The sequence below is a fragment of the Rhinichthys klamathensis genome, unplaced genomic scaffold (genome assembly GCF_029890125.1).
Source record: "Rhinichthys klamathensis goyatoka isolate OS25496 unplaced genomic scaffold, OSU_Roscu_1.1 h1tg000008l_1, whole genome shotgun sequence".
NCBI lineage: Eukaryota > Metazoa > Chordata > Actinopteri > Cypriniformes > Leuciscidae > Rhinichthys > Rhinichthys klamathensis.
In genome coordinates, this window is record NW_026606561.1 from 977,645 (window position 1) to 990,962 (window position 13,318).

The window sequence follows — 13,318 nt, forward strand, 5'->3', positions numbered from 1 at the left end:
ATTAAGGCAGAAAATATGGATTCCACAGGCTCCCGGCAGATGTCTTCCAGTGCCCCACAGTCCTGATCCACAGGCTCCTGCCAGAAGTCTTCCAGTGCCCCACAGTCCATACCTTCCGTCTCATCGGTCTGCTCTCTTCTGATTGGCAAATCACGAAATCCACAAAGCCTTGACAAAGCCGTCAATTTTTTTTAACATCACCTGTAGCCCAACCAGGTAAGCAGTTTTGAGAAATATGTTGTTTTTCCTTAATCTGTCAGTACATACAGTGTTTATTAGTATAGAGTAAAGTGCATTCAAATTTGCATAGTTTTATGAAACATAAAACTTCCTTATGTTCTGCAAGCTTCCATTTATTTGGTTTAAAAATACAGTGAAAACAGTACTAAAATTGTGAAATATTTTTTTACAATTAAAAATAACTGTTTCTATTAATATAAATGTATTTATATTATAAATTAAAGTGATTATTATTACAAAGTGCAGAAAAATTGTGGGCTATGTGTAATTTGTTGTATCTGTATTCTTCAGCTTTAATTGGAAGATCTACAAAGAGATCTCAACCAACTGTGCCTGTGGAATCTACAAGCCTCATTTGCATCATCTGAGCAGGGTGACCATGAGCTGGTTGAACAGGCAGACTTGATGGAATCGCAAGTGTCCAGTAAGTCCCTGAGCATCTGAAATATATTTTGTTTTATTTTGTAATGTCACGTATTAAAAGTTTATGGGGGGCGTTCTGTTCATTTTGCAAAGTGCACACTGTTGCTATAGCAAGTCCAGCCTTGACGGTTAGAGGAAGGAAAAGAATTGCTAATCAGACACTGCCAACTTTTGTCGACCTGTTGAGTCCATGTAGAACACCCCCCCCCCCCTCTTATAGGCCAGCCACATGTTTCTCTATATAACCAATTTATCTATTCTACATTGCTTTTTTAATATCTCCATATTAATCAGGCAAGCTAATAAAAAGATGAATTTTAATATCAAAAGCAACACTCTTCTTAATCACTCATAACATTCAATATATTCAGACTCATAACCAAATGTATTGTTTTACATTATTATTATATTTTATACATAAATAAATGTTGTCACTTAAAATAATAAAATATAATAAAAATCCAGAACACAAATCAACACACAAGCACAAATTCTTTTATTTTTAAAATAAGTCCTTCCAAACCGTTTCATAGACAGAATAAATATACAACATAATTTATTTGTAATATTTGGATTATTTATGTAAAATATTTTGTAGCAATTACATGCAACTTATTTTTTAAGTTACGTGTGCCGATGCACAATGCATGAAGTCTATGGGGAAAAGAGACAGCTGGAATTAATAATATATGGGTATAATATAATATAATGGATATATAAATGGAGTTTACACAAATCATATTTCATTTTTAACAAACAAACACATGAATGCTGTATACAGGTTGTATTATTGTGCATTTGATGCATAACATACAAACTGTATTGATTACGAAATCAACTTTCTGGTTGAGAAAAAAAAAAAAACCTTTCTGGTTGAGAGTAAGAGTGATTAAACTGGTTGCCCGGCAGAGGGAGACAACTCATCACGAAAGCATAGACTTCTAGCCTGTGAACATTCAGATTACCCGTCGTAATCAGACAAAACCCCTTTTTTATCATATTATAAATAATAGTGTTTAAGAGGGTGATTTTATTTTTAAATAAAGGATGGGTTTGACACAACTATGATTATGCAGTACAGTGTTGTTGTGGGCATGAACAACATTAAAACAGTGAATAACATTAGCAGGTAAAAACGAAAACGACTTTGTTCAAGCCGTTTAAAAAAAACTTCCATGACCAATCACAGTCAACGCCAACAAATAATTAGAAACGATTATTAGCCAATCAGAAGGGTTGTCACTAGCGCCTACTTTTTTCTTGTATCAGCCTCGTTGGCGCAGTAGGCAGCGCGTCAGTCTCATAATCTGAAGGTCGTGAGTTCGAGCCTCACACGGGGCAGTTAGTGTTTTTGTCATGATATATATAAGATTGATATATATATGCCGAGTTGATATATATAAGATTGTAAATATAAACACTGATTATATTTGGCCATTTCAATAATGAGAGTAGATCATGCAAGGAAACTTTGGTAATATTATACAATATAAAATACAGACTTTTTATTATTATTTTATAAGTAATAATGTTTATATATTGTTTTGCCTTATCTCTTACACACACACACTGGTTTGTTTTTCCCCCCAGTGTTTTAAGTACTTTATGCTTTTCAAATATTGTAAATTCTGACAGTAGACTAAATAACGTTAGACTGAGAGAGAGAGAGAGAGAGAGAGAGAGAGAGAGAGAGAGAGAGAGAGAGAGAGAGAGAGAGAGAGAGAGAGAGAGAGAGAGATTTCTGAATGATTCCACATGCTGAATGAATTCAGTGACACTTTCTGTGAACGGGACGCAGGGGCGCTTGTTTTCCCGTCTCGGTTTGGGAAGGAAGGACTCAGCCAGCCGGTGCAGCATGTGAAAGTCCAACACGGGCGACTTTCTCCTCTTTTCTTTTAACACATTTGGCAGCCAGTTTCTGATCAGAGATAAGCAATTCCACCGCACTGATTACTCCACTGAAATGCCGTCATGTCACGCGTGAATGTCAGCTGGATTATTGCGGTGCTCGCGGTGGAGCTCGCGACACTGTCCGCCGCGGGCGCTCACAGCTGTCACGAGGTGAAAACGGCGTTTCAGGTGCGTCAGATCGGCCAGCTGAAATGGGTGCCGGAAACACCTGCTACAGGTGAGTGTGAACGCAACGGGCTGTCGTTTGTCATGACTGTGACGAAACTGTCACAGTTTTGGATGAACTGTTATGGATTTTCGTGTTATGGATGTGTTATGGATGTTCCTGCTTTGAATTTTACATGGTAAAGAGTTGCCGCCGAAAATATCAGTTAGCCTATCTGCTTGTCTTGTAAAATCATAGGTAGCCTCTAGCCTACATGATTTTCCTCAGATTTAGAAACTCTTTGAATCTTTATGTCATTGTGTTTATTTATTTAGCCTACTTGCTTTGACTAGTGTTTTTGAAGCAACAGTATCTGTGATTAATTAGCCTAGGTATTTTGGCAGAAATAGATTACTGGATGTGTAATTACTATGGTAAATATTTGTATTGTGGTGAGCAACCAGGTGCTGTGGTTGCTATATTGACTCTTTGAATTCCTAGTGTGCTCTATAGATGAAGGGCATTCTTTAGGTATCCTTTGACCCTGACAACCACAAATATTTTTTTTTGCATGGGAAATTCTGCAATTGTGCAGAAGGTGTGCAGATCGAATTGCACAAAACAAGTGCAATTTGACCACAATGAACTTTAAAGGTAGTACCTAAAGGTTGTGTCTCAATCAGCATTTGTTGCATGCACTACTCATCCGTTTCTAGTGCTGTCAAATCGGTTCCTGAGTTACTGAAATATTTCCATGCTAAAAATTCCCACAGTGCCCTGCTAAAAACCATCAGCTGCTCACTGTATTTACTTACTAGAAATGTTATCATGTCTCTGCATGTTTCATGGTGTCTCTGAACTTTTAACAGCTCACATGAAGTTGCATGATAAAAAAACCCCCCATACTTAATGCATATTTATTGAGTATTAAAATGCATGGCATGATTAGATGTGATTTCTGAATAGAATATTCATGTAGAGTCAAGTTTTTCAAATATATTATATAATCAATATATTCATCAGCCTTATTACTGGAATTTAAGTGTAATGTTTTCTTTCTTCATTTTGTTGCTCCTGACAGGAAAATGTAATTTCCATTTAATAGGTTTTACAAGTTCATTGACTGATTTTTCCACCCACAAAGTCAATGTTAATGCCCAAGTGTGCTAAGGCTCTCGACTCTGCTCTGTAAATAATATGTCTTGGTAAACTTCAGACAAGGATCGTGTCAGGTTAAGGGAATCAGTGTTGACAGATGCATTCAGCCAGCTGCTTTGACACATGACTCAGCGAACAGGAGTGAGCCTTGCTGGAATGACATCGGTCGAGCTCACCGGTTACAAATACTCAGGGCCAAAGTTCTCACGGTGCACGAACTCACAGCCAAGTCCGGTTCTCCAATGACAGGGATGCCCATCCTGCTCCTAGAGATCAACCTACCTGCATAGTGCATAGTGTAGAAATCAAATACTAATCATACACACTTGAACCAGGTGGTCGAGGTCTAAAGGGTCACTTGAAAAGGTGGCTGCTAAAATAGAAGCCTTGATATCTTGTCAGTAATTTCCTTGACAGTAGGTCTATCTGTCAGTCATTCTATCATTCATTTTCTCCATCCATCCGTCCGTCCATCCATCCGTCCTTCCATCTCTCCATCCATCTCTCCATCCACTTATCAATCTCAACTTTTTCACAGACTCGGGGTCCAATTTTTAAAACACCCAACATATAACACAACAACAATAAATAAAAAAAAACAAAGCGTTACAAAAATACACAAGTACCAGTGTTTCCACAATTTAAACTATGTATAGTTGCTAAACCTTATATTTAATAGACCCATGATAATTTAATTTTTAGAAGCATTAAGTCAGCAAATAAATTTGTACATAAGATTCCGTAACACAGCTTTATATGTGTTAACTCACACGCTTACAAACATCTCACTTGCACTATGCCATCTAAGTCTCCTTAATAAAATTCTCATTGCATCATTGTACAGTACTTGAAGCCTCCGTAAGCTAGATGTTCTATAATTTGTCCATAAATGGGCAGTATAAAGATGTGTACAATATGCTTTAAACAGTGATGTCCTTACATTTATCTATCCTTCCGTCTATTGTTGTAATTTTATTATTCTGTTCATCTATCGCTCTGTCTTTTATCGCTTTGTCTGTCTTTTTCCTCCAACTTTCAAATAACCTTTAAGATTTGTCATTAAAAACGTATATTTTCCTTTTGATTTAAAAATGTTTTTTTTTTTTTTAATTTCAGTCAGTTTGAATTCAGCCAATGTGTTGGAGCACCTACTGTACTGGCAAAGTGAGTTGTGAAACTATAACACCTTTCAGTCAAGGTGTGTGTAACACCTATTCTTTGACTGAGACAGATATATATATCAAGTTGAGTTGCACATTCTACCTCTTGGAGTCCAGGGGCCGGTTGCACCAGCTGTGCGTAAGTTACAACTTAGCCTAGTTTTGACGCAAATGGGCACTAAGTTACAACTTACGCACTACTAAATATTTTTATGTTCCACTATTAAACTTAGTTTAAACGTAACTCTACGTTCCAACTAAATATTTACGGCAGCCTCCGATCGGGAGTAACGGTTGGAATAAAATATCAGACAGACTGAACTGCATCAATAAGCTCTTCTTTTACCTGACAGACTTCAATTCTTTAGACATATATGATAATGCTGACATTTACACTCGCTTACATTTTAAGAGAGAGAACATTATGTGAAAAGATTACTTTGTTAGCAGCTCTTTAACACGAAACCGTCCTAAACAGCGCCGCTGTGTGCATCGGTCCATGTTGTGCATGTCAATCAAATATCAGTCATAATCAATAAACGTAATTTCTTGTTTTTTGTATCAATATTTATTTATTGATCCTTATTAATTACATTTCAAATAAAGTTTCTGAATGTTATTTATATATAAAAACACTTATGTTATTCATGATCAAGTATCGTATTAAATGGAAACTTATTTTTACCCTTAGTAACGTGAGGCAAAAGAAGTTAGAATGAAGGATAAACTGACAATCACGGCATTTCAACAACTTCTGCTCACGTATTTGAAGGCTGCTATTGGTTCATCGAGGCTAAACGTCATATTATGCGACTATACGCATTACTTTACGGAGAGTTTACGACCTACTAGCTACGTTCTACCTTACGAACAAATGGTGCAACGGAATAAAGTACAGAGTTAGTTACAAACTAGCTAGTAGTTACTAAGCCTCTAGTGTGGACTTTACGTTACAATTTAAGAAAGAACTTACGAACGGCTGGTGCAACCCTACCCTGAAGAGCAACATATGGCAAGTTTTCCAAGATGGTGTTGATTAGGGTTAGCTAAAAGTTGAATGCCAAGATTAAAAAAATAAGCACTTAATTACATTATATTACATTTTAAAATACTCGTAATCAGATACAGTTAATTTTTTATTTATTACATGTTTACATGTTGTGCTCACAATGGCAGTAAATTATTTATAAATAATTTTTTCCCTTCTCTTTATCTTTAAAAATGTCCTTTATAAAAAGCCTACTGCTTATATACGTTCAGAAGGTCTTCCAGGTTTGTTGAACTGCACAATCAGACCAGCCACTTAGTCATGAGCATTTGATCACTGGATTTACAGAAATCATTTCACCTGTAAGAAGTGTTTCCTAAACATTGCAACAATGCATAATCAACTACTGGGAAACCCTGACGTAAAATATTATTTAATGCACTTCATGTTGTTGCTATCAAAGAATGGAATATATATTCTTTCTCTTTGTATTTTTATATCAATAGGGTACAAGATTATCCTATTCAAATCAATAGAATGAACAAGTTGGGTTAGAAGTAATCTTATTATAATTACCTTAAATGTGCAATGTGATGCATTTATGTTAACTATAATTTTTGTCATGTAATTTGGAATCTGTAACTGATTACAATTTGTAAGTAATCTACCCAGCACTGGTGATGAGCTATAGCCCCCTTTAGGTAAGGTCTAGATGTGCAGAAGAATTTGAGACTTTTTGTACAAGAGTCTTAATGAGTCTGGTCTGTCAGTAGACAACTTTTTCTCTGGTACAATTTCTCCTGTTTATTTGACTGAAAGCTGATTTGTAGACTTAGCATAGAAATCGTTCCCTTTGGGAGCCAAGACCATACCACAGCAAAACCATAATTACAATATATCTCAGGTTAGCGCTTTTGCCTTCCTCCTAAGATCATTAAAGTCTTTATTTCCTTTTTGCGGTCCACAAAATAAAAGTTTAAAGTGAGCCAAATGATTAAATAAGTTCTAAATGGCTTTTGTTGCAGATAGACTGGAATTCTCATTTTCTGAGTGAGTTTCTCCTGAGCAATAGCCTGGGAAAGCCCAGACAACTTCCGGCAAATTTAGATTTGCTCTGAAATTTAGTCTGGCAAAGAGCTCATTCAAGCTCATTTCCAATCCGTCGAAATCGAGGCACCAATCAGAAACGTTGGGGCGGGCTTTACACGATGACGACAGCGCTGGGATTTTGAAGAGATTTTGTAGCCTACGTTACAAAGATGGATGCCGCCGTCGAACATCACTTGTTCGAATCAGCTATCGCGTCTGTTTTAAGCGTTTTGAACGTTTCCTTTTTGTTAAAAACCGAGCAAAGAACAACACAAGGAGATGTTTCTCCGCCGCTCTGCATACGTCATCTCCTTCATCGCTCTGATTGGTTTTAGGTCTATCCGCGACGTCCGTTGGTGACGCCCCTCTGGAAATGATTTGTCTATGACGCTTTGCCAGACCATAACTCAGTTACAACTGAGAATGGTCTGGTTTTAACCAGGCTACCAGAGTCTTAGAACGTAGAACTCTCAGATGAAGCTTTGTGCTGCCAATAAATGAACATTGATATTGTTGAATAGTTCATACAAAAAGGAAAATGCTGTCATCATTTACTTAACCTCATGTCAAGTCAAATCACATTTATTTATATAGCGCTTTTTACAATACAGATTGTTTCAAAGCAGCTTTACAGAGATAACAGGAAAATAATGCAACAAAGTTTGTTTCCAGAAGAAAATAGCATCACAGTCCAGTTCAGTGATGTTTTTATTTTTGTTTTGTAAAGACTATAACTGATGGGCAGAAACTAAAGACACCTCATAATAGTGACCAGTACTTTGGGATTCTGAGGCCATTCTAAAAAAAAAACATCCACCCACCCACCCGTCCGTCCGTCCATCCATCCGTCCTCCCACCCTTCCATCCATCCGTCCGCATGAGCTTCCGTTTCCTTTCTGACGCATTCGTATGCGTATGAATGGAAGTCAGTGGTCACAAAAAGTGTAGTGACCGCCCCTTTAATGTTGAAGACTCCTGGGTTCGCTCCCTCTCTTCAGAAGCGCTGACAGCATCTGAGGGCATGAGAATCACTGTATGTTCTCAGATCAGATGCCAAGCAAAGCAGCTTCCTGAATCTCCACCTCTGAAACCCAGGCTCTCTTTCAAAAATGGCTGTGTTCATAACTAATCCTGTGAGTCTTTGAGCATGGATATTCAAGAGTTTTCAGGACCTTGTGTATGTTTGTGTAATTTTTTTCTTATAACCAGCTTCAGTTCTCCAGGTCTATATCTTCTGCTTGTGCGTGTGTGTGTGTTAATTAAAATGAAAAAAAAAAAAAAAACCCTTTTCTCCTCAGGCTGCTATTTAGATGAGCCTTTAAAAAGAGGATGGGTTAAGGAAGTGTTAATTATGACTCGTTTAATGAAATGAAGCAAGCAGCAATCAGATATTTAAAGGACAGTCAGTATCTCCTACACTCTCCACACCATTAAATCTTGCTAATCCAGGCCCAATTAATCAGTATTGGATTTCCAGCCATTCTGTGGGGTCAAAAGTTCTTTAGTTAATTAAGTTGCAGAGACCTTTATCTGTCTAGTGGGTTAAGCCATTCATATGGAGGTTTGTTAGCCACAGTCAGTTACAGCAGTCTGACTTGCCTCTTGTCTGCTGCATTGTTTTATAATTATCTAGATGGATTATTTGCTGAGTAAGAGCTTCAGCCTGGTCTCAACAGCTATATTGTCTATTTATGGTTCCTGAAGTTGCTCACCCAGTGTATCCAAGTTAAATTTATTAGGTAATAATATTTCTAATGTCTGATCATTTTTTAGTTTTTAGCTGAGGATTTACATATTTTTTTCCATATATTTGTATAATATAAAATATATACGTTTTTGTTTTTTTTTCTCCAATTTTTCTTCTTCTTTAGTCTCTAGAAACTAAATGTGACTGGAATGTAAACAGCAAAGCCACATTGGCTTAAACTAACCTGGCTTGAATATCCCCACCACTCATTTTTAATACTTGTTTGGAACATCAAATGCTTTTTTGATGGGGACTTTTGAGGTAAACGCTGTTCTATGATGAAAGGTGTAGAACAGCCATGCATTCATGCTTTGAATCTCTGGCATGAGAAGAAAGACCAAACGTCTTTGAATATTTACTCTTCTTCAGACTTTAACACCTGCAGGCCCTCCTCTTAGTCTCTCTGCCCTCAGCAAAACACCCTTTTAGTGCTTCCAGAACCCTGTATGTTAATGCCAAAGCATGTTGGTATTTGCGTCACAGATATAATGTGGTGTTGGTGTAATAAATAAACATTTAGACTGGTAACCAGAACGTTTTTGGTTCAAGCACTGTGAGGGCTGAGCCATGACCATTGTGTCCTTAAGTTGCTTTAGTTACACCATATACCTGAGTCTTACATGCCTTTACCTTTTTGTTCATGTTTTTTTGCTTGTACTGTGTATTATTACAGTCTCCATTCATTTACATTTATGCACTTGGCAGATGTTGGCTGATCTTCTTAGGTGTCTGACTTGCTATCACAGACTTTAATTGGATTGGAGGTCCTGGCTTGTCCCCCCCCCCCCCCCCCCCCCCCATTCCTCTCTCACCAGAGTACTCAAGTGGAGAGCCCTAATTAGGGTCCACTTATTTTATGGAGATTTGATGTATCCCCTTACCTCTCAGTTTGAATTTAAACCACTGTTTTTTATTTATTTATTGAGGCAAACAACAAATTATGTTTTAGCAGTCAAAAACTAAATAAAATGTAAACAAAAATCTCTTCTTCATGTCTTATATTAAGATAAAAAAGTGTTAAAGAAACTCTTGAACTTGTGACGTGCAACTCTTGAACTTATTGAAATGTGCATTGTATTTATATTTTATTATTAAAATATGCTATATTTTATTCATAACATAGCAAATATGAAATATTTAGCTAAAAAACTTTTAATTCAGCTTTTAAAGTTATGTAGAAATGTCAAAATTATTGTTTCAAAGTATATTAAAAGTGGACCAAAGGTTCATATTAAAGATATTCATAGAAGTTAGCACCCATGTGACTGTGGTTTCTCAGTCTTTTGAGTCTGATACAAGAATTCCTGGTATGTTTTAAGGGCCAGGTCAAGGTGGAAAATATATCTGCCATGTTTGAACTGTTGAGGCCAGGTAAGGATATTCCTGCTGTTTTGACCCAACTCCAAGTATATACACTCACCTAAAGGATTATTAGGAACACCTGTTCAATTTCTCATTAATGCAATTATAAAATCAACCAATCACATGGCAGTTGCTTCAATGCATTTAGGGGTGTGGTCCTGGTCAAGACGATCTCCTGAACTCCAAACTGAATGTCAGAATGGGAAAGAAAGGTGATTTATGCAATTTTGAGCGTGGCATGGTTGTTGGTGCCAGACGGGCCGGTCTGAGTATTTCACAATCTGCTCAGTTACTGGGATTTTCACGCACAACCATTTCTAGGGTTTACAAAGAATGGTGTGAAAAGGGAAAAACATCCAGTATGCGGCAGTCCTGTGGGCGAAAATGCCTTGTTGATGCTAGAGGTCAGAGGAGAATGGGCCGACTGATTCAAGCTGATAGAAGAGCAACTTTGACTGAAATAACCACTCGTTACAACCGAGGTATGCAAAGCATTTGTGAAGCCACAACACGCACAACCTTGAGGCGGATGGGCTACAACAGCAGAAGACCCCACCGGGTACCACTCATCTCCACTACAAATAGGAAAAAGAGGCTACAATTTGCAAGAGCTCACCAAAATTGGACAGTTGAAGACTGGAAAAATGTTGCCTGGTCTGATGAGTCTCGATTTCTGTTGAGACATTCAGATGGTAGAGTCAGAATTTGGCGTAAACAGAATGAGAACATGGATCCATCATGCCTTGTTACCACTGTGCAGGCTGGTGGTGGTGGTGTAATGGTGTGGGGGATGTTTTCTTGGCACACTTTAGGCCCCTTAGTGCCAATTGGGCATCGTTTAAATGCCACGGCCTACCTGAGCATTGTTTCTGACCATGTCCATCCCTTTATGGCCACCATGTACCCATCCTCTGATGGCTACTTCCAGCAGGATAATGCACCATGTCACAAAGCTCAAATCATTTCAAATTGGTTTCTTGAACATGACAATGAGTTCACTGTACTAAAATGGCCCCCACAGTCACCAGATCTCAACCCAATAGAGCATCTTTGGGATGTGGTGGAACGGGAGCTTCGTGCTCTGGATGTGCATCCCACAAATCTCCATCAACTGCAAGATGCAATCCTATCAATATGGGCCAACATTTCTAAAGAATGCTTTCAGCACCTTGTTGAATCAATGCCACGTAGAATTAAGGCAGTTCTGAAGGCGAAAGGGGGTCAAACACCGTATTAGTATGGTGTTCCTAATAATCCTTTAGGTGAGTGTACTTAACCAAGGTAAATTTATTAGGTAATGATATTTCTAATATCTGATAATTTTATAGTTTTTTAGCTGATGATTTTTTTAGCTGAGGATATGATGTTTATACTTAAGCACCAAAGCTTACCCTCTGGTGTTATTTTTTTATTTCAGTGAAATGAATGGACTATATTTTAGTTCGATCATGTTTCGAACAAGTGGAGAGCCCAAATTACACCTTATTCCTGAATCTTGCCTCACCTTTTTGTTCATGTTTTCTTTTTGCTTGTACTGTAGGTGTAGTACAGTATTACAGATTTTATGTTACTAAATTATATTTATGGTATAGTTATGATCCATTTATTACCTGTCAACTTAAAATGTTGTAAACCTTGAGTTCGGCCTCTTCTTGGCAGATTATTGCTAAAGTGAATTTTTTTTTTTTTTCATATGAAATTTTCCAAAACAAACAAGTTTTACTCTAAAACTGTGAGAAGATCAAAGCCATAAATCTAAACAAGTTGTGTTCCAAATTTGAGGTTAATATCTAAAAAAAAATTCAGTGACATTTTGTTTGTGCGCAGAAACCAAACGCTTCCACTAGATGAAATTCGCTACCCATTCGTTTCCAATGAGGTCATTTAACCATTTCGAATATTTTCCTTTTTTTTTTTTTTTTCACACAGCAAGTGCCAAAACCTTTGCCAAGTTTTGTGCCTTTCCGACGAAGTAAAAAATCCTTAAAAACCAAAAAGTTTTTTTTTCTTTTTGATCGAACAGCACCAGAGGGTTGAGACAGGAATTCTTGGAACCAGTTTATATTTGAGGTGGTGTGTTCTCTAAGTTATTAACTTTGTATTCATGTGGAGTGCTTTGTGTGTGTGCACATTTGAAGGCCATGAGCACTTGTGCTGCACTGTATATTGTGGTGATCGTAGCTCCTGTCCAGTTTGACCACAGATTTCATCTTAAAGGGTTAGTTCACCCAAAAATGAAAATTCCGTCAGTAATTACGCACCCTCATGTTGTTCCAACCCCGTAAGACTTTCGTTCATCTTCGGAACACAAATTAAGATATTTTTGATTAAATCTGAGAGCTGGATCACTCCTCCATAGACTTCTATGGGATTGAAACTTGCCGGCCCAGAAAAGTTATTAAAGACATCGTTAAAATAGTCCAAGTGACCACAGTGGCTCAATCTTAAGTTTATCAAGCGATGAGAATACTTTTTGTGCGCAAAAACAAACAAAAATAACGACTTTATTGTGAACTATCCCTTTAACTAAACTTGGACTGAGTGTCTGCGAATCACTTTGAGGTTCCACACTTTTGCCTCTTCTTCTGATTTCAGCCCAATCCGCCAGCTTTTCCTCTGCATCAGCTTTTTTTTAACTCTCTTACTGTGGGCGCAAATGCCAGCCAGCGCTCCACAAAGCCAAACACCGGAGCCGCACGCCTGTGGCTTTGAGAAATGCAGGTGTGCTGCCCAGGTCTTTAGAGAGATGTTTTCTTTCCACATAGTTCATCCCAAAAACAGCACATCAGTTGTGGGTAAATATCCTGCTGGTTCCAGCGTACGCCAGCACTTCAAAGCAGCGAGAGCTTCCTGAGAAGAACTTGGGGGGAGCCAGGGGTTAAATCAGTTTGGTTGCCGTCTACTTTAATGACTTTCCTTTCCCATAAAGTTGCTTCTGCACTTCAAGCATCAGGAAATTGCTTAAGTCTTAACCTAAATAAACCATAACATTTTCATTCTATACTGAAGATGTCATGTTTGGGTTCTGCACAACTCGTTCTGGTTGACCAGTAGTGGGAATTTTGGTCATTGGTAGTGACTGTGATGTTGCAAAA

General features: G+C 37.7%; 1 protein-coding gene and 1 non-coding gene across 3 annotated transcripts in view; both read left to right on the top strand.

The window, feature by feature from the left end:
* Positions 1-1,931: 1,931 nt before the first annotated feature.
* trnam-cau (transfer RNA methionine (anticodon CAU)) lies at positions 1,932-2,004 on the top strand. The gene has a single exon. It is a non-coding gene; the product is annotated as a tRNA-Met (tRNA).
* A 408-nt stretch (positions 2,005-2,412) lies between these two features.
* The window catches only part of gpc5c (glypican 5c), a 145,592-nt gene continuing 134,686 nt past the window's right edge, over positions 2,413-13,318 (top strand). The window contains exon 1 of one of the 2 annotated variants that reach the window (XM_056260411.1): positions 2,413-2,791. In XM_056260411.1, the coding sequence (XP_056116386.1) occupies positions 2,635-2,791 (157 nt within the window). In that variant the 5' untranslated portion in view covers positions 2,413-2,634. The remainder of the gene's footprint in view (positions 2,792-13,318) is intronic. The other variant, XM_056260418.1, reaches the window with a different exon arrangement.